Source organism: Kwoniella bestiolae, chromosome 2, assembly GCF_000512585.2.
Source record: "Kwoniella bestiolae CBS 10118 chromosome 2, complete sequence".
NCBI lineage: Eukaryota > Fungi > Basidiomycota > Tremellomycetes > Tremellales > Cryptococcaceae > Kwoniella > Kwoniella bestiolae.
In genome coordinates this window covers 2,236,796-2,256,390 of record NC_089242.1, presented here as the reverse complement: position 1 = coordinate 2,256,390, position 19,595 = coordinate 2,236,796, and the positions used below count along the sequence as shown (strand labels likewise).

The window sequence follows — 19,595 nt, the reverse complement described above, 5'->3', positions numbered from 1 at the left end:
AATATATGTAGCTTGATTATATGCAGAATGAAATGAGATGTGCAATATCTTGTTGCTACATGAGCATGCGCATAGAGGGAAGAGTGAAGGATAGGTGAGCCTGATAATTCTTCCTTCCATTTTCACCGGATCCAAGATGATCGAGATTTCAAGATTCAATAATCCATTTCATTGTCGTATAGTTGTCTTCTACTTCACCTCACTGTGACTATTATCATACTTCCATCAAGGTCACTCATCGAAGCAAGATGGCGAAAGTTGCATCTGATATCGTGAGTATGGTTGGAGCAGCCGTGAGAGGTGTACAAAAGATCGATATGGATTGGAGCTGATCGTCTTTGACCGGCTTCCTTCGATGTATGGATGGTCACAGCGGAAAACCTTCCCTAAAACCGACGAGGTGGTGGTATCCTACATCGCTGGATTGGTAGATGACGAAGATGAGGAAGTGGAGGATATCGTAGGGATGACCAGAGGGATGTTGGATAATATCGGGGAAGGGTCGAAGGATGCCAAGGTATTGGATGATTTGTGAGTCTTATCGCATAGATGCTTTTGTTGCTGTTGTTGTTCTAGCAAAACAACACTCAAGCTGACTTGACTGACATGATGTGATGTCTTGACCTCAGTATGGCCCGACTCCTATCCTACCTCGAATCCCAATCATCCACCCGAATCCGAAAATCCACAGTGGCCACCAAGCTCGACAAATCAGTGCACATGCGCTCCCAAGCCATGTCAGCTACCATCGCCATGTCAGGCAAAGTAGACCTCGAATCCAATACCAAGGGTCAAGCTTCCCGAGTGGACCTCAACAAGCTCGCCAAGGCAGAAGCGAAGTTGAAAGCCAAGATTGAGAAACGGTCCAAGAGGGATTTGTATCAGGGTTCTAAACTTATTGAACAGCTTAATAAGAATAAGCAGTCGTACGAGGAGATGTACATGAAGGTCAATCCGTTAGATCTGAGCGGGGCAGCGAAAGGGAAGAGTAAGGATATTCATTTGAATAATATAGACGTGTCGTTTGCTTCGAATAGGATCTTGTGGGTGGTTTCTCTTATCTGACATGATTGGGTCCGAGGTGCTACCGGGGCATATACGAGGATATATGCTGATGCTTTGTCTTCATCATTTTAGGGCCGGTGCTACTCTTACGATGGCCCATGGTAGAAGATATGGGTAAGTCGAGTCACCTTTGATTCCACGGATCTGATAGTATTTCGAAGGAATGATGCTTACCGCTATTTATCCTACAATAGTCTCATCGGTCGAAACGGTATCGGTAAATCCACCTTGCTTCGTCATTTGGCTTTGAGGGAGGTACCCATCCCCACCCATATCTCAGTCCTGTAAGTTCAGCTTGCAGAATGAACCTCTTCGCAATCAGCTGGTACTTACTGCTCTTACACAGCTACGTCGAACAAGAAATCAGCGGAGATAGCACCACAGCCCTCGAGTCAGTCCTCCAAGCCGACGTCTGGCGACACAAGTACATCACTGAGGAGAAAGAGCTGAACGACAAGTTAAATGAACTTGAAAAATCGACCGTACCTCAAGAAGGGACTGAGGAGGAGAAACAAAATCTCGAGAGGGAGAAGGAAGATATCTTGACTCGTATTGGGGAGGTTCAAAAGACTTTGGTAGATATGGAGGCTGAGACGGGACCTGCTCGGGCTGGATTGTTGTTGGCTGGTTTAGGGTTCTCGGAGGAAGATCAGAAGAAGGTTACGAGCTCGTTCTCTGGTGGTTGGAGGATGAGACTGGCGTTGGCTAGAGCGCTGTTTGTTAAGCCTGATGTGGGTGTTTTCCCATCACTCCCGTTTCAGTGATTCTCACCTGCTACCTTGTTTCCGCTTGGGTGTCGGACAAGAGATGGTTGCTTGGCGATACTCGTAATTGTGTCGTGGGTTGAGCTGACTGTTGAACTTCTTTACTATAGCTCCTCATGTTGGATGAACCTTCTAACATGTTGGATCTGAATGCCATTGCTTGGCTGGAAGAGTACTTGCAGACTTGGCCATCTACATTGCTCGTTGTGTGAGTGTAATAGTCGTTTTCTCCCAATGAACGCATTCCTCCGGCTTGCAACGAAATATGCTGAATGTCCTCCCCTCTTAGCTCCCACGACAGAGCGTTCCTCGACCATGTCGCCACAGATATCATCCATCAACACTCTCAACGACTAGACTACTACAAGGGTAACTTCTCGCAGTTCTACGCCACGAAAATTGATCGAGCCAAGAACCAGAGAAAGGAGTATGAGACTCAATTGACTTATCGACAACATCTCCAAGCGTACATCGACCGATGGAGATACAATGCTAACAGAGGTGAGTGGAAGCAGCTTAACCTCTACCGTTCATCGAGAAGAATTTAGCTGATCATCTTGCGCATTCATAGCTGCCCAAGCTCAGTCCAAAATCAAGATCCTGGAGAAACTACCCGAACTCGAACCTCCCGAAGAAGACGATTCCGAATCCTTCAAATTCCCTGATCCTGAGAAGATCTCTCCCCCACTCTTACAGCTTGACGAAGCGACCTTCGGCTACACTCCCGAAAAGATCATCTTGAAGAACGTAAATATCGACGTACAAATGGATAGTCGAATCGCCGTCATCGGTCCTAACGGTGCCGGTAAATCCACAATGATCAAGCTTCTCACCGGTGACCTTCAACCTATAACTGGACGAGCCAACCATAATTCCAGATGTAGGATCTCATACTTTACTCAACATTTCGTCAATCAATTAGATATGACTGTCTCTCCTGTTGCTTTCCTTCAGTCAAAGTTCCCTGGAAAGGTTGAACAGGAATATCGATCTCACTTGGGATCTTTCGGAATCACCGGTTTGACGGGTTTGCAGAAGATTGATACGCTCTCTGGAGGTCAGAAGGCGAGAGTGGCGTTTGCAGTGCTGAGTATGCAGAAACCTCATATCTTGTTGTTGGATGAGGTGAGTTCTCATCATTGCCCTCAGGACGACATTGAGGCTGATTGTATGACTATGACTTGTTAGCCCTCCAATCACTTGGATATCGAAGGTATCGATGCGCTCATAGAAGCTATCAAGGTGTTCAAGGGTGGTGTGATCTCGATTTCGCACGATGAGAGATTTATTACTAGTACTTCCAATCAGGTGGGTTATCACCTCCCTCAAATCCTGACCTGTCTGAAAAATGCTGACTTGTCGAAATTTCATCAGCTCTGGGTGTGCGCTGATGGTAAAGTGACGAAATTTTTGGGAGACGTCGAGAGTTATAAGAAGATTGTTACGGAGGAATTGCAAGCTAAGTTGCGACCTTAGATTGAATGCGGAAATGATGGAGCTTGCTAGTACGGTATGGATGTATATCTGTTATACTTTGGTTGGCTGGATCTTACTGATACATAATACACACCACATCACTAATGCTCAAAAATTTCTAAAATTACTAATCAATAGGATACGATCTGTATAGATACAGATCAAGGGTAACATCGCTCAATCAACACTTCATAACGTAAGCGCCAACCCGCGGTCATGTCGCTCCAATTTCTATTCCTAAAATCATAGAGTTGTCATCGGTCAGTAGTCAATCGTTCGAACAGAATTTCAAGGTGACAGCCCACTCACAGATTTAGGCAACGGTACATCTCCCTCTTTCTTCCAGACGCTTTCATCTCGTTCTATCACCTTGTCGCACCATACTTTACCTATGTCCTTGTTCTTGCTCTTGGCAGGATCCAAGAATGGCTCGTCGGGGATGAAAGTGTATTCCGCCTTGTGATCTTCCGATACCTTTTTACATTGGACCTTGCACTGATGTACACACTTCTATTAGCGAGCATTTCAAGTACACACAATCATATACACGAGGTTGGCACAGAGTATAGAGAGACTTACAGCCAACTTCAACTTGACGTCCTCGCTGCCGTCCTCGAAAACGACAAAATCGAATTCAGCAGGCTTTTCGCCTAGATCGATACCTTCTTGATTGCAGCTGGCGGGATACTCAAAGGGACCTTTGAGGTACTCTTGTGAGCCCGATTTGTCGGCTTGCCCTGTTCCTTCGGTGAAATGGATGACGGTATCTGAGGCGGGCCCGCGCTTCATTGCTAATGCGGGTAGGGAGGTGGCAAGGATGATCAGGATGGATAAGGTTGAATGGGAGAATAACATTATATATAGAGTTGGTTCAAATTGTTTGATCGGTCAAAGAGAATGATTGAGTGGTATATTGAATAATATAATATTGGGATAAATGACATATGAATGTGGTCTGGATAACCGTTGATGTGAGGTATTTGCGGAGGGTTTATATGCCTTATCAACGGATTGACGAAACAAAGTATCACGGATATTCCTTTCATGTCCTAAAATTTGATTGATGTCAATTTTTACTCTAGACATTCCTCTCCTTTGAGCATCTTCTCCGGGCGGGGATAAGAATTTTTTTTCTACTAGACAACGGAGCGACGAATATCAGTGCCACGGGATGAGAACCTGCTGCACGGGGAGATCGTAAATGACCGGATCGTCGCGTCCAGATTATCAATAAGGTTATTCGATGATGGATTGAACGCGAATAATTGAGTGGAGTCTTGCTGATCAAGCTAGGACATTCAGGGTACTGGGGGAGCGATGCCTAGCAAGAGGCAGGAGTAATGAGGCATAATTAGCTACAAGATCGTTCATAATCGTCGATTACGAAGCATATCACTTAAGATTTGAGGCACCAGCCAGCACAGTGGGCAGTCCAAACTTCACTTTTTTGTATACCTTGTTGCATTCGATCATGATACTTCAATCACAAGGCTGTCCCATGAGTATTTCCGGCGTCATTCGGTCGTCCAATCAGATCATTTATTTGAGGCATATCCTCATCGACTTATCCGTATGAAAAGAAAGAACCTATATGGACACACTGCGAGTCTCCCTGATGACCGTCGGGCACATCTTCAGAGCAACAACCTCCTAGCTACAACATGTATTGTCTGTGCATCTCAACCAGGATGCACTTCGACACCTCCACCATGCTGAATCATAACACCTCCAGAATCTTATCAATCGTTGAGCGGTGGAGGCAAGCATACAGTCGTGAAGTGTGTCTTCTGCTGTACCAATGAATCGTCCATTGTGGCGTCTCGCCAAGGTATAAAGGCTGGACTTTAAGACCCTCGTGACGATGCCAAGCGAGCGCAACGAGAGCAAATCAGTGATACCGTGCTCATCATGTCTCGAACTGTTCTCATCACAGGAGCTACAGGTCAGCAGGGAGGTGCGACTCTCAAGGCAAGTCGATTCGACATCGTGATGTCTGACTTGCTGATAGTTATTCATCCTAATTACAGTCCTTGATCAAGTACATCACGAGCTCTGAAGACGGGTCATTCAAGATTCTAGCCTTGACGCGAGATCGATCATCGGACAAGGCCAAAGCACTCCAAGCTATCCCTGGTGTGGAGGTTGTTGAGGGGGATCTCAGTGAGGGAGCGAGTATCGACAAGCTTTTCGAGACCCATGAAATCGACTCAGTATTCAGCGTACAAGATATCTTTCAAGGTAACGAGGTTCAACAGGGTGAGTGTGACCCAGGCGCTCATGAATTCGACGCAGTACCAGTATATCCGTTCTGACACTCTAGCGGATGTCTAGGTAAGTCACTCGTCGATGTGGCGGCGAGATACGGTGTCAAGCATTTCGTATATACCAGTGTCGACATGTCGGGGTTGAATCCCAGTCCAGTTACTCAGTGAGTGCACGAAAAGGTTTAGTATACTCTCATTCAGGATGTTAGCGTTGATATTTCTGCTCCAACTTATAGCTTTGAGACTAAACGTCAGATCGAACAACATCTCATATCTCATGAACAGATGGTACACACAATTCTGAGGCCGTCAGCCTTTTACAGTAATTTCTACTGGCCCCCCTACCGACTGTCCATGGGAACTAAGTGGAATCCCGAAAAGCCGTTCAAGCATGTTGCTGTGTCTGATATAGGGAGAGCAGCAGCCGAGATCCTCTTTTCCGGAGGGCATGATGAAAGGTTCAGGAATAAAATCATCAATCTGACTGGGGATTCACATAGACCAGACGAAATTCGGAAGATTTTCAAAGATGTGAAGAATGTCGTATGGGAGGATCCGGAAGAGGAAGTTGATATCGGCACAGAATTGACTAATGCGCTTCGAGTAAGTCGCACTAGAAGATGAACACTTTGATATCATTTTAGCTGATGATGATACCCGTCCAGACCATCAACGTTCATCCGTTTGAGGGAACACCGGAAGAATCGAGGAATCTCTTCCCTTGGGTGAAAGATCTGAAAAGCTGGCTGGAGACGGAGTATCAAGAGAAAGTTATAGCCGGACAACTGGGGTCAGATTGATCAGACTGATATGATATGCGTTTGTGCAGCTCTGATAGTGAACTCCTCGGGCACTTGTGCCGAGCTGGCAATGGAGCAGTCGCATACAATCAGCGGCATGCTCAATATCGTGACCTATGTCTTCGCACTCACCAGGGCACAGCTTCCTAAGCCTTTTCAGGCCTAGGCCTTGTGAGCTCATCTTGGAAGCCTCTCAAAGCCTGAGACGATAGCCTTCGCTTGTGACGCACACGTTCACTACTCCGCCACGATTATCAGTCGAGATTGGCGTTCACTGACGTACGAGAAAGGATGTACCTCGGTGATCCTTAGCTTTCAACTGCTGCACTCAAGAGCAACAAAAGACTGAGTTTCATTAGATTTTCAGGACACTATGTCCTTTGTCGAAGTCGAAGGCACGTTCCATTTTACTGTACTGCACTGCCCATTGGTGGCAAAGTTTCGTTCTTACAGTATATTAAACTGCAGAAAAATTGAAAGTTTATCGACCCGCATAAATATCGTAAACACAACTAGTATTCGCCAATTCCCGACTACCGTGATTAAATATATACTCATCGGATATGTCGACCAACAGTTCTCGCCACAATAATGCCCAAACTCAACTCAATGAGGGCCTGGGACGGGATGCGGACGCTCTCGATAACCCCTATGGCGCAAATGATAATGATGCCCAGACTGGTAGCAGCCTGACGGCCAGATCGATCGATCAATGCCAACCCACGAGTGGTGGCACAGGTCAAAGTACCTATGGCAGTGAGTTATAATTTCGTCATACCCAGAGTCAGACCATACAAGTCTCACTGACGATTGATAATTGCAGATTACACCTTTCAGTCCAGCAAAGAGAATGAAAGGCTTGCTGGCTCTCTGAACGGCGCTGCAGAATCAGATCGTAAGCTGAATCCATTTTTCCCGTGAAGAGCTCCGATTCTGCACAACTCCTTTGCCATGGATGAACTAAGGAATATGGCGATAGATGACAAATTTTATAGCCGACAAAGACTTCATGGAATTAAAAAGGGAATTGGAAGAGCAGCTCGGGCCTATAAACAACCTCTCACTTGAGTGGATCAATGCATTCACACAGACAAAGATGGAACACCCGTAACGATCAGGGCCACTCCCAAGTGTACTTGTAAGGCTCTACAAGGGATTAAGACTGTATGTGTTGCATGTGGAAAGCTTTATCTGACAAGCGTTCGAGGATTATCAGATGGTAACGGTAAACATGTTGATATTGAGATGAATGAAAAGTGAGTGATAGTAAACGATGCAGAGTTTATGTTGTGTACGACGCGAGCGATCGTAGTTTCGGGTTCCGTTGAGCAGTATTGACATACGTCTGCATACGCGGGACTGTACGTCCTGATCCAGCATGAAACAGCCGAATGACTGCTTACAAATGATCATATGTATCATTATGATGGAATCAAGGCAGCTGGGGTACTAGTGTTCCGTCTTTCATGAGGCACCGAATGCAAAATTCAATCAGTTTCACGTTGTAGTCACATGTAGAAAGACCCAGGAGCGAAACCGACGAGACTGACATGGGATCTCAAAAGAAATCTTCGAGAGGGTGAGAGTTGCCAGGTCTATGTTCAAGACTTATCGTAAGAGAACACGTCCGTCAGTATGCATTCTGATCATTACGATAGAAATGCAAGTCAACTTCGCGGGTGATATGCATGCCCTTGCACTGAGAGCTGGCTTTGAAAGGCCAAGCCAAAAACAAAAAAAACCTTACACCGTAAGGGAGTCGAACCCTTGCCGCACCGATGGCAACGGTGCATGATACCGTTTCACCAACGGTGTAATTGAATGAAAACCAAATTCTAAAACTGTATATATATAACTTGTCTTCTCAAGGCTTGGCCCCTCAATTCAGTCCAGTCCATCTTCTCTTCCGGTCCGTCTTTTGTCGCCAAAGAATGGCATGAGGACGAAGACCCATGTCAGTCGGACTTGTGTGAACTGCACGTCAATCTGACGATTTCCGCCACCAGAATGGCAAATGATCCGTAAAATGGTGCTAAGATATGGGATTTGTGTGTTCGGTTTTAATGGGATTTTCATAACCGAGCAATCACAAAGTTGTCCATCTACGATATAAGTTGCGTGCTCAGCTTTCTACAACATATCCTTCTGTTCGTACCGTCATCATCAATGAGGAGGTGGACAGATCTCACACAATATGAAGTTCCCACTGCGGCCCACCACGTCGTCTTTCCGAGCACTCCCTCCTCGCTCAATCACAGCATATCGACCCCTCATAATTTCACCCTCGACCAAACCACTAACAGTCCTAGGCATAGAATCCTCCGCAGACGATTCCTCAGCATCCATCGTAACCTCCAACCGCCAAATCCTATCCCTCGTAACTATCTCTCAACACTCCGAAAACTCGCTATACGGTGGGATACATCCCCTGGTAGCTCAGTCGTCTCATAATAAGAATATACCTATTGCCATTGAACGGTGTATAAAGCAGTCTGGGATAAGTATAAGCGATGTGGATGCGATTGCGTATACTCGAGGACCTGGAATGAGAGGGTGTTTGAGTATTGGGGAGATGGCTGCGAAGGGTCTTGCGGCGGGAACGGGGAAGAGGTTGGTGGGTGTACATCATATGGTTAGTCCGAGTCTTTGTCCTTTTCTGGCTATCATGAGATTAGATCAACACCTTTTTGATCTGATGGTGGAAGGATTCGAGGGGCGAAGGACTGTTTATCTAATGCTGTCCGTGACGTTCGAATCAGTAGCAGGCTCACGCACTTACACCTCTCTTGACCGAACCGAGCCCACCGAAATGCCCATTCCTAATCCTACTAGTCTCAGGAGGACATACGCAATTGGTCTTAGCTGAGGAACAAGACCGGTTCAAGATCCTACTGGATACGCTGGACAGTAAGATCGGGTGGGTCCAACGATTCCCATATTGGGACAAACCGATATTGATAGAATTGTCCCTTTACGCACAGAGACGTATTCGAAAAAGCCGCCCGACTAATCCAACTCCCCCACTCACCTACCAAGTCCCCCGGTGCGACCCTAGAGCATCACGCCTCGTTAGCCCCTCTACCGCCTTACGACTCCACGCCCCTCGATCCATTGCCTATCCCGCTTTCGACCAATGATACAGTCAATAAACGCGCATTCTCATTCGCAGGTATACTATCCTCCCTCCAGCGGCGTATCGGAAATACGGAGCTGGGAGAAGGTGAGAAGAGGGAGTATAGTAGAGTGTTTCAGGAGGCTGCGGTGGGTCATCTGGTTTTCAAGCTGAGGCAGACCATCTCTTCTTTGTCCAAGGATGCGCAGACGGGGAAGAATATCGGTGGGCTGGTGATTAGTGGTGGGGTTGCTAGTAATCTGTACCTAAGGCAAAGGCTGGAAGAGATGTTAGATGAGATACATAGGGGTAAAGCAGAAGGAGAGGAGAAGATGAAGTTGTATTATCCCCCTATCGCACTTTGTACAGGTAAGTGCAGGTCGTCATTTTATACCCAAAGAGGGGTGCGAAAGCTAATCAACTTTGTGTGGGTGACTAGACAACGCAGCGATGATAGCTTGGACGGCGATCTTGAGGATCCAATCTGATCCATCGTTCATCTCTGATCCGTACGATCTGCCGTTGAGACCGAAGTGGTCGTTGGAAGATCTGTATGACGATGTCGGGTGCGAGACAAAGATACAAGAACAGATATTATCACAGACATAGACAAATAATACTGGAGTATCCACCTCATCTGCATCAGCTCCAAGATTGTTGTTGTACGCGTTATATGACATGCACCACTTGACATGAGGCAAGGAATTGGCTCATACAGTCGAAACGCTGATCATTCCACTCCAAGTCCGGCCTTGACAGCCTCCGGGGCCAGGGCTACATATGGGTCCAGAATTTGTACATCGTCGCATCTCAATATACGGAAAAGGGCATCATCAAAGTAAAGTAAATGATCTAAAAAAGAATCCAAATCCAAATCCAATCAAGCAAATGTGAGCGAACTGAATCGATCAAAGGGGTAAAATGGGACCATATCATATGGTCTCTCCTGCACAGAGATGGAAGGAAGAGGGAGAGAGATGACAGAGACAAATAAGGCGTCGGAGGGTACTTGGTATATATGTAGAGATAGGTTGGTGAATCATATCTACATTTCGAATAATCTAGAGGGGGGGAATCGAGGAAAGAAGGGAACAGGAGAGCGTGATGAAGGGGTGGTTTACAATATCACGCATTTCTTGTTCTTCTTCGTAACGGGGGGTTCTAATGCTGCGACGATAGCCTGTATCAGATTGGGGAGATTAGCGACTGATGCCTCGTGATGAGATTGCCCGGTGTGCCAAAGCAGGAAAGGCGACGCGATGATATATGTCGTAAATATGGAGAAAGAGCTTAATCGGACTCGAATATAGGAACAAGATAGTGTAGCTGAAAAAGACGCCGAAACCCACCTCATCGAAAACATTCTTCAGCCCTCTCTGAGTCAACGCCGAGCACTCCACATACTTGACCGCGCCCAACTCCCTCGCCAATCTCTCACCCTGCTCCGTGGAGATAGGTCGTTGTTTTTGTCTTTGCAACTTCTCCAAATGATTTTGGTCCTCCCTCAGATCAACCTGAGTACCAACGATCAAGCAGGGCACACCCGGGCAATGGTGATGTACTTCGGGGAACCACTTTTCTTTGACGTTTTCGAAAGATGCTGGAGAGGTTACGGAGAAGCAGACGAGGAATACGTCTGTTTGAGGGTAGGAGAGGGGTCGGAGTCGATCGTAATCTTCTTGACCGGCTGTATCGAATAGACCGAGGGTGTAGGGATCGTCACCGATCATTACTGTAACGGCGTCTATGTGACCCCAAAAATACATGAATATGATCAGCTGAGGTCGACTATGAAGAGGTCGGACTGGGCAAAACAGCAGATAGTACTTACAGTTGTCGAATACGGTGGGAACGTATTCCGAGGGGAATTTGTTGGTGGTATAGGAGATCAGAAGACATGTTCTGCACGACGACAATCACTGTCAGCATCGCTCTTACTTTGATCAGATGGCCGACTCACTTTCCGACGGCACCATCACCTACTACAACACATTTGATGGTTTGCATAGTGGATTATTGTTTATCGAGACGAGGAGAGATGCTAGAACCCAATAACAAAACGAGTCAGCCAAGTAAAGTCAACAGAGCATAGCCACAGCACTAGAGGAATAACGCGAGATATGACATATAAAGGAAAGCGATTATGATGTTATATAACGAGTCCGTCGTTGTTTGATCAAGCGGTAAACACATAAACACAAAAGAGATAACACAGATGGATAAAGTGACTCGTTTGACCGATTCATCCAATTCTCCAATTTGCACACTGTGCAAGATGAAACAATAACAAACGCCACTACCCGAACGCACAAAGCGTAGGAACGGTATGAATTTGGGAGACAGTCTCGTCGCGCTCTAAAAGCTACGCTTATATTCAGATGCAAGATGCGAATGTTTCTTTCAAGTACTCTGTCTGGATGGGCAGATCGCAGAGGTAGAGGCAAAGCAGAATGATGGGTGAGATGTGGGGTCAAGGAGGGTAATATAGTGTGAGAAGGTGGCTTGTTGAACGAAAGAACCATAGTTTGCCGACGAGAAACAAGGAGGCGACGGGCACGAGGGTGTCGATGATAGCACAGAGGTTCCAGGATGATGAACAGCACTCACCTGTATATAGGATGAGAGTATCGACGTGCCAAGTTGATTGACTGATTTCTTTCCTTATGACGACCCCTGTATATCTGCTCGGTGCGGTCTAAAGATCTTTGAATTGGCGATCACCTCTATTCCAACAGTATGCACTATCGTTCGAATGGCACTCGATAATCTGCTTGAAGCTCGTGTCGGAATGGCTGAGATGAATTGGATATAGGTATAGATGTATCGAAGGGAAGTTGTTAGATAGATGGGTGAGATTAGGTTGATTGATCCATCCATTCCCAATTCATTTCAACAACACTGCTATGAGAGAGGAGAGGCTAACAAAGGCTCATCCTCGCGTGCTTGATTAGTATCATTACGATTCATCTGTATTCACCCTGGAGCATCATTCGTAATGGCTAATTAGGAACATTACGCTTGGACCTGTGATATGAAACTCGTCTATCTCTCAATTCACAACCCCCTTTTTTGTTCCCGCTCATAACACTATACAAGCACAGTCAAATACAAGTAAGGTACGATAGTAAGCGGATATACGGTATTTGATTTCAGGTGGCAAATCAAGCGCTGCTTTAAAGGGGAGATCGAATGCATGTCCGTGTCCGGTTTGATTCACATGATATACAAAAGTTGGAAAGTCAAGCTTACGAATGGGCTCATGTTGTTGTTTTTGTTTGGAACTTGAACAACATTCGTTGACATCATCTCACACTTTCATTGACACATCTCCAATTCGCATCGGCCTACGAGCATAATGGGAGAAACTACGCAAGCACCCCCGCCATCGACAGCTGAAGCTGGACCTTCGACTGGTACCGCAGCAGAAGGAAGCAAGAAACAGCCCGTCGTGATAATATGTATAGGTATGGCAGGATCAGTGAGTCCGCCTCATCTTCCCTCTATCTTGTATACCATGTCATTGGTCTGTCGAGAAAATCATACTGACTAACCCGCTGTGATAGGGCAAAACCACCTTCATGCAACGACTAAACTCGCACTTACATTCCCGTAATACACCACCATATATATTGAACCTTGATCCGGCGGTATCGCATATGCCTTATTCTGCGAATATAGATATTAGAGATACGGTGGATTACAAGGAGGTGATGAAACAGTGCGTCTGTCCGCTCATATTTCTCGTTTCAGCTTAGCAATATTCTACTAAAGTCCTTGTCAGCTGATAATATACTTGTTTTGTTGTAGGTATAACCTAGGTCCGAATGGTGGTATTCTTACAGCATTGAATCTGTTTACGACGAAATTCGACCAGGTATTGGGATATGTGGAGAAACGGGCGGAAGATGTTGAGTGGGTACTATATGACTCAGCTGTCGTTTGCATCAGAGAACCTCATCAGCTGATTGAACAAACAATGGTGAATTAAATCAGATACATCCTAGTCGATACTCCCGGTCAAATAGAAATCTTCACTTGGTCAGCTTCAGGAGCGATCATTACTGATGCTATTGCATCATCCTTACCTACCGTCGTGGCGTATGTGGTTGATACACCGAGGACCACTGCGCCAGCTACGTTTATGAGTAATATGTTGTATGCTTGCTCGTGAGTGTCGGCTTATGATATGATCAATCCCAATCCTCTTTCTGCGCACTACTATCGCCCTCGGTCTTGAAATGTGATCAGACAAGCTGATCCAAATCTATTTTGTTATTTCTGCAACACCGCAGGATCCTGTACAAAACCCGACTCCCCTTCATAATAGTATTCAACAAAACCGATATCCAGCCTCACGACTTCGCCATAGATTGGATGAAAGATTTCGAAGCCTACCAGGCTGCCCTGAACGATAGTGGCCGGAACGAACATGGTGAAAGCAGTTATATGAATAGTCTAATGAGTAGCATGTGTTTGGTGTTGGAGGAGTTTTATAATAATCTGAGAGCGGTGGGGGTAAGCGCGATGACTGGGGAGGGGATGAGGGGGTTCTTCGAGGCTGTTGAAGAGGCTAGGCAGGAGTATGAGCGGTGAGCGATATTTTCCTTCTCTCTTTTCCATTATCAGAGTTCAGTTGATATCCCTTTTGCGGGGTGCTTGCTGATTTATATTTTATTAAATCGCTTAGCGACTATAAACCTGAATTGGATCGACTGGCGTCGGAAAGAGCAGCAAAGACGGAAGCAGATAAGAAAGCGCAATTGGAGAGATTGATGAAAGATATGAATGTTTCGGATCAATCTGCTGGTGGATCGTCGCGGAGAAGGGGAGGCGGAGGTGGAGGGGATAATCCATTTGGACCATATCCAATGAATGAAAGGGAGGATAGGTGAGTTGGCTAGATGTGTCCTGGTCATATTCTTAGAGGAAGTCAGCTAATTTGGTTTGTCGTATGGTAGATACTACGATGAGGAGGGAGCAGACGATATAGACGAGGAAGAGCAGGATGCAATTAGACGGCAGGAGGAGGAAGAGGAGGAAGCTGCTCATGCGGAGGAATTGGGTGCTTTGGATGTTGGTGAGTTGGTGTTCTCTCCTGACAACAAGTCGCAAACACCGATGGGATACATACTGAGGTATATTGCCGCGAACAGATGAACCCGAGATAGGAGGTATGCCACGGAGCGGACCGAATGGAAGTAGAGGCGAAGCGTGGCCTAGGCCCGTGTAGTCGTATGTGAGGTCTAGGTCCGATAGGAATTCAGTTTGGTGCTCGTACAGTATCAATCATAGACAGGAGGGAATTGCATATACTTGGGTCATTTGGTATCGTGATTATCTCAGTGAGAACATATCAACATGCATATATGGTATGATCTAGGATATGTATAAACTGAAACCCAGTATAATATATTGACAGATCTAGCCATTGCCAATATATATGATTGTTCACCCACCGTGGGTTCAAGAATTCTTCATCCAGTATTGGAACAGAGTAAGCAATCATGGCAAATATGCTCCGACCCCTTAATAAACCTACTCCAGCTCTTTCACATCAAAATCAGGTAACTTATCCCCACACTCCTCCCACCCATTATACCCCATCGCAACCTTCTCCAACTTATCTCCCGCCACCCCCAAATCAGTATTCACAAGATATATATCATGTTTCCCCTCCTGGGCATACTCAATCTCCTTCTTAGCTGCGTCTAACCTCTTCCTGATCGAGGCGTCCGTCTCAGTTCCTCGGCCGGATAATCGTTTCTTCAGCTCGGCTATCGTTGGAGGAGCAAGGAAGAGGTAGACGGGGTTGAGGGGCGGGGATTGGAGGGGTGCTTTGGAGCGGAGTTGGAGGACACCTTGGAGTTCGATGTCGAGGATGCATCGTTTGGGGTGGAGGGCGGTGAGGGCAGCGAATGTTGTGCCGTAGCTGGGTGGGTGGGCGAGGATAAAGTATAGGTGAAATATATCGTTTAAGATATTTTTATACGATGTGGACAGGGCAATCGAATAGTGTCGTGTAACAGGTGGAGCATCAAATAATAGAGGAAGAACAAAGTTATAGGATGAGATGTCAGCTACCTAGACTTCGTTTAATTGTAGACTCGAAACTGGACCCACCAGTTCCCGCCAAACTCGGCCCATTCCAAGAACTCCCCATTATCCACTCTCCTCATAAACTCCTCCCGACTGACGAAATGATATTCCCTACCGTTCTCCTCTCCTGCTCTGGGATTCCGGGTGGTGTGTGAGACGGAGAATCCGAATTGTCCTGGATGGTCTGCGAAGAGTTTGTTGAGGAGGGTGGACTTGCCTGTACCGGAGGGGCCGCAGCACACCAATGGCTAGTGATTTAAGGAAATATAAGGCGAAGGGAAAAATGAGGGAATGATTTGCGAACGAAGAGTGATAGATGTAAACAGCGTGGAGACCAAGTGCAAGGAGGGGAATATAGGTAGTTGTGGATGTCAGTCGTGCTCGTCTTTGTGAGTGTTCATGCTGGGACAACCACTCACCCTGTTGAGTACCTCTGGGTTGATGGGTGTTTGCGCACCAGACATTTTGATATTACTGATAAACCTGATATGGGGGGGTGAGTTGAGAGGAGTGGGTCTAGCTGATCTCACAGCGGTTCTTATGAGGGTAGGTAGAAGTATGGTGAAGATGTTCGAAGGATGATTGAGCTGGATCGTGTTTATGGAGGATCCATGCTTCCGCTCACAGATCAAATCAGCTTGATCCAACTTTTTGCATCTGCTGTTCGCGTCAGACGGTCAAAGCGTCAACAAACAGGAGAAAGTAAAAGTGCCACATCGAATGATAATTTAATTATTAAGCCCACTTTGAGTATCTGGTACCCTTTCCAGCTATCAGCTCAGCTTCGTCGCCATCTTCTCATTCCACCTGCACGCCTACTGTTCCAACATTTCATCATCCTCATTCACCTAACCTATCCAACTCATCCATCCACCCACCCTCCCTCCACCTGTCAAGTCCACCCTTGGGCATCCATCCAAAATGGACGACCACACCTTCGACCTGGGCCACGATCACACCCATATACATACCCACGACGATCAAGTCACTCACGACGACGCCGCCGAAGCGGTCTTGGCATCGTTACGAGCAGTCATCAATGACCCCTCCAATTCACATGCCCATGCTCATGCACATACTACCACCGATGGTGTAGAAGGCGAAGAGGAACTTGTCAATACCCACACGCACGGGGATGTGGTCGATGAAGATACGTTGGAGAGATACGTACATGATCAGGATGATGATGAGGAAGTACCAGAACAAGCACAAGCAGAAACATCGACCAGTGATAATGACACTTCGCAGATGATAATTACCATTGTTGAGAAAGGGTTATCCTCGTTGAATGCCCAAATTAAGAATGATAAAAGTATATTAGACGAGTTGAACAGTCCCAATGCGATTCAGAACTTGGCGAAGAATTTGAAGATCTTGAATGAAAATAATCAGAAGAATTTGGAATTGATAAAGAACCTGAATGATCAGTTGAAGTTCTTCGGTCGAGGTGATGGGGTCGTAGGGACGGAGGATAATCAACATTTGATATCAGCCTGTAAGTGATCTCTCTACCTCCCTGACTCGTATAGGTCTATGCCCGGCTATAGCAGTATTGGTATCATGGAATATTTGACTGATTGATACTTACCTTGTAGTCACTACAGCAATCTCAGACCAATCTCCTTTCGTCCTTCGATCCGAATACGATGCACTCAAATCCCGCTACGACGCATTGACAGCCGGTAAGAAAGAGAGGAAACCCAAGTCATCGAATAAGCAGAACCAACAACAAGGCCATGCAGTTGCCGCAGAGGCATCACTACAAGCTCTGAAAGAGTCGCAGCAGGATAGTGCGGGATATCAGCTGGGTGGGGTTGAAGGAAGGAAGAAGAGGAGTATCAAACTTGAGGTGAGTGAACGTTTGGACCTTACTATACTATATCTTCATTTCACGTAGATCTGCCATCATGTCTTACTGCCGAAACTTCTCTACCTCGATCAATTCCTACGGGGATACGCTAATCGCTAACCATATCCATTTACATGGCAGCACCTAGTCCACCAAAAAGCCAATCGGCGCCTGGGGGTAGAATACCAAGTTACCAACTTCGATTCCAAGGGCTCTCGTGAATTACCTGATCCAACATCGGAAGCTACCAAAGCTGAAAACTCGATAAACGGGGTGGATGAATTCAGACCAGATTTCAAATCTGAACTGAACGCCCCTTCGGTAAAACCATTTATCGATCAGGTAGTACAGGATTGCATAGAGGCTTGGCAGGGCGGGGTATTGAACGACGAACCTGAGATCGATGTTGACAGGGTGGGTCTGCTATGAATTTCGTTATGTTGAGAGTGATAGTTGACATCAAGATGATGTCACAGATCACCAACTCGGTACATATTTACTGGACCAGACTATGTGTGAGTTAAGTGCCTCTCTCCCGAAGATAAGCATTCGAGCTAATGAAATTTGGCAGAAACGATACGACGAACAACTGCATCGAGAAAGAGGGGAGATACACAGGGATGAAATCTCGAGGAGGAAACAGAACACGTATAGGCGACAACAATCTGTAAGCTTCTGAAATCGCAGCTCTATGCCGATGCGTGTCAAAAGCTTACTATAGATTCTCGCTTCCATCAGCTTCTTGCTCGTCGACTAGCAGCATTCGACTCTTCCCCTCTGAACGTGTGCAAGCTCCGTGCATTGTATCGTACACTTCTTACGATCGACTTCGCTGCTCCTACTCAAGATTCGCCAGACCCCAAGAGAGATTACACAGAGGAAGAATGGAAGGCGTATAGGAAGTTGGCCTGTGGGAGTCGAGCGGCAGAGGCGCACGAGGTGATCGATCAGTTCTGGTTGAGTAGTATGGTATGTCCCCAACTCTCCGTTTAGGTATATTCCCAGAGGCAATGCTCATTTTCTTTTCCTGCTGCGCAGGCTCGTCAACTCCTCATCATCCTCGACGTATACTCTGCAGATATGACTGCCCGAGCGCGCAAGAAGGGACGACCCAAGCAACCCAATCCCACATTCCATCTACCCTCTCAACTCTGGGATCGATCCACCCTCCCTACGATCAGGCCTAAAGATGCAAGTGGACTACCCATAGCTGGGGCCCAGGGGATTGTGCTATTCAAATTTCACGTTGATGAAACAGTACAAAAGGAGAACCCAGAATGGGCGAAGGGTTTATATGATAATCCGCCTATTCCTGACGAAGATACTTCTCTACCCGGTCTTCCCGATGTGATGTCCATGGGGATATATACATCGCTGAAATCGCAGCTGAAAGACGCTAAAGACAAATCCGATCCCAAGGTTCTGAGTGCGGATGAAGTGGAAGAGGTCAATAATAGGGTGATGAAGCCTGATGATGCTATTGAAATCGATCAGTCGATATTGGACAATTCGACGCTGAACGTAGAGTTGAGTATCACACCTCAGCCTCAGCCTCAAGGTGAAAGTAGCGATACGACCAATCCCATCGGCACAGGTGAAGGAGATTATACGACGTTCCTAGCTCTCAACAGACTAAATGGATTATCCTCTACACCAAACACAGACCCACTTGCTCCTACTTCGTCGACCAGTCCTATACAAACTGCATTCACCATACCTACACATACTAACCCCCTTACCGGTCTAAGTGGGATAGGCGAACATTCCGTGGGACCTTCCCCCGGATCCTCAATGCGAGCTAGGAAACTGGGTAAGAGGTCGGTATCTGAAGTTCCAGGTGGGGCAGCTACGCCAGTACCGAAACGACGTAAACCTTTCCCGAAGGATACCAACACAACCTCGACGTTGATGTTGGATAATTCGTTGAGCTTGGAGGGGAACGAGTTTGTAAATTCGACGGATGATGTTGAGCTGGGCAATGCGGAGGATGATGATGATGATGATGATAAGGATAGGGCGGTGGATGGAGAGGTGCAAGGCGATGCGGCTTTCTTGGATGGGTTGTAAGTTAGGGTTTGCGTGGTGGAGGATGCTTTGATAGATGTCTTTCTGTGTAGTATGTAATTCTTGTAGTCCGGGTTAGATCTTATAGATCACACAGAGCAATGA

The 19,595-nt window shown here is 46.4% G+C and overlaps 9 protein-coding genes and 1 non-coding gene across 10 annotated transcripts; 6 read left to right on the top strand and 4 right to left on the bottom strand.

Annotated features, from left to right (window-relative positions):
* Positions 1-248: 248 nt before the first annotated feature.
* I302_103993 (uncharacterized protein) lies at positions 249-3,305 on the top strand (the record flags this gene model as incomplete). The annotated part of the gene is made up of 11 exons (XM_019189356.1): positions 249-272; positions 374-531; positions 630-1,043; positions 1,138-1,179; positions 1,260-1,349; positions 1,412-1,796; positions 1,940-2,037; positions 2,119-2,330; positions 2,401-2,954; positions 3,018-3,137; positions 3,204-3,305. 11 exons carry the CDS (start codon positions 249-251, stop codon positions 3,303-3,305), a joined length of 2,199 nt encoding a protein of 732 aa, XP_019048918.1.
* Positions 3,306-3,494: 189 nt separating this feature from the next.
* Positions 3,495-4,160, bottom strand: I302_103992 (uncharacterized protein; the record flags this gene model as incomplete). The annotated part of the gene is made up of 3 exons (XM_019189355.1): positions 3,495-3,536; positions 3,615-3,800; positions 3,885-4,160. 3 exons carry the CDS (start codon positions 4,158-4,160, stop codon positions 3,495-3,497), a joined length of 504 nt encoding a protein of 167 aa, XP_019048917.1.
* Positions 4,161-5,213: 1,053 nt separating this feature from the next.
* Positions 5,214-6,369, top strand: I302_103991 (uncharacterized protein; the record flags this gene model as incomplete). The annotated part of the gene is made up of 5 exons (XM_065869773.1): positions 5,214-5,273; positions 5,333-5,561; positions 5,637-5,733; positions 5,806-6,172; positions 6,235-6,369. 5 exons carry the CDS (start codon positions 5,214-5,216, stop codon positions 6,367-6,369), a joined length of 888 nt encoding a protein of 295 aa, XP_065725845.1.
* A 563-nt stretch (positions 6,370-6,932) lies between these two features.
* On the top strand, positions 6,933-7,480 carry I302_103990 (uncharacterized protein; the record flags this gene model as incomplete). Its single annotated transcript, XM_019189353.1, has 3 exons — positions 6,933-7,125; positions 7,193-7,264; positions 7,365-7,480. 3 exons carry the CDS (start codon positions 6,933-6,935, stop codon positions 7,478-7,480), a joined length of 381 nt encoding a protein of 126 aa, XP_019048915.1.
* A 633-nt stretch (positions 7,481-8,113) lies between these two features.
* On the bottom strand, positions 8,114-8,184 carry I302_103989. Its single transcript has one exon. It is a non-coding gene; the product is annotated as a tRNA-Gly (tRNA).
* A 379-nt stretch (positions 8,185-8,563) lies between these two features.
* On the top strand, positions 8,564-10,090 carry I302_103988 (uncharacterized protein; the record flags this gene model as incomplete). Its single annotated transcript, XM_019189352.1, has 4 exons — positions 8,564-9,001; positions 9,132-9,286; positions 9,351-9,850; positions 9,921-10,090. 4 exons carry the CDS (start codon positions 8,564-8,566, stop codon positions 10,088-10,090), a joined length of 1,263 nt encoding a protein of 420 aa, XP_019048914.1.
* A 508-nt stretch (positions 10,091-10,598) lies between these two features.
* On the bottom strand, positions 10,599-11,488 carry I302_103987 (cell division control protein 42; the record flags this gene model as incomplete). The annotated part of the gene is made up of 4 exons (XM_019189351.1): positions 10,599-10,661; positions 10,831-11,225; positions 11,313-11,383; positions 11,442-11,488. 4 exons carry the CDS (start codon positions 11,486-11,488, stop codon positions 10,599-10,601), a joined length of 576 nt encoding a protein of 191 aa, XP_019048913.1.
* Positions 11,489-12,836: 1,348 nt separating this feature from the next.
* On the top strand, positions 12,837-14,711 carry I302_103986 (uncharacterized protein; the record flags this gene model as incomplete). The annotated part of the gene is made up of 8 exons (XM_019189350.1): positions 12,837-12,959; positions 13,045-13,199; positions 13,289-13,393; positions 13,475-13,648; positions 13,774-14,070; positions 14,169-14,369; positions 14,440-14,558; positions 14,635-14,711. The coding sequence occupies 8 exons, from the start codon at positions 12,837-12,839 to the stop codon at positions 14,709-14,711; spliced, it is 1,251 nt and encodes a 416-aa protein (XP_019048912.1).
* A 305-nt stretch (positions 14,712-15,016) lies between these two features.
* I302_103985 (guanylate kinase) lies at positions 15,017-16,041 on the bottom strand (the record flags this gene model as incomplete). The annotated part of the gene is made up of 3 exons (XM_019189349.1): positions 15,017-15,410; positions 15,602-15,825; positions 15,997-16,041. 3 exons carry the CDS (start codon positions 16,039-16,041, stop codon positions 15,017-15,019), a joined length of 663 nt encoding a protein of 220 aa, XP_019048911.1.
* Positions 16,042-16,498: 457 nt separating this feature from the next.
* Positions 16,499-19,493, top strand: I302_103984 (uncharacterized protein; the record flags this gene model as incomplete). Its single annotated transcript, XM_019189348.1, has 7 exons — positions 16,499-17,072; positions 17,173-17,426; positions 17,568-17,840; positions 17,903-17,941; positions 17,998-18,093; positions 18,165-18,395; positions 18,465-19,493. 7 exons carry the CDS (start codon positions 16,499-16,501, stop codon positions 19,491-19,493), a joined length of 2,496 nt encoding a protein of 831 aa, XP_019048910.1.
* Positions 19,494-19,595: the final 102 nt, after the last annotated feature.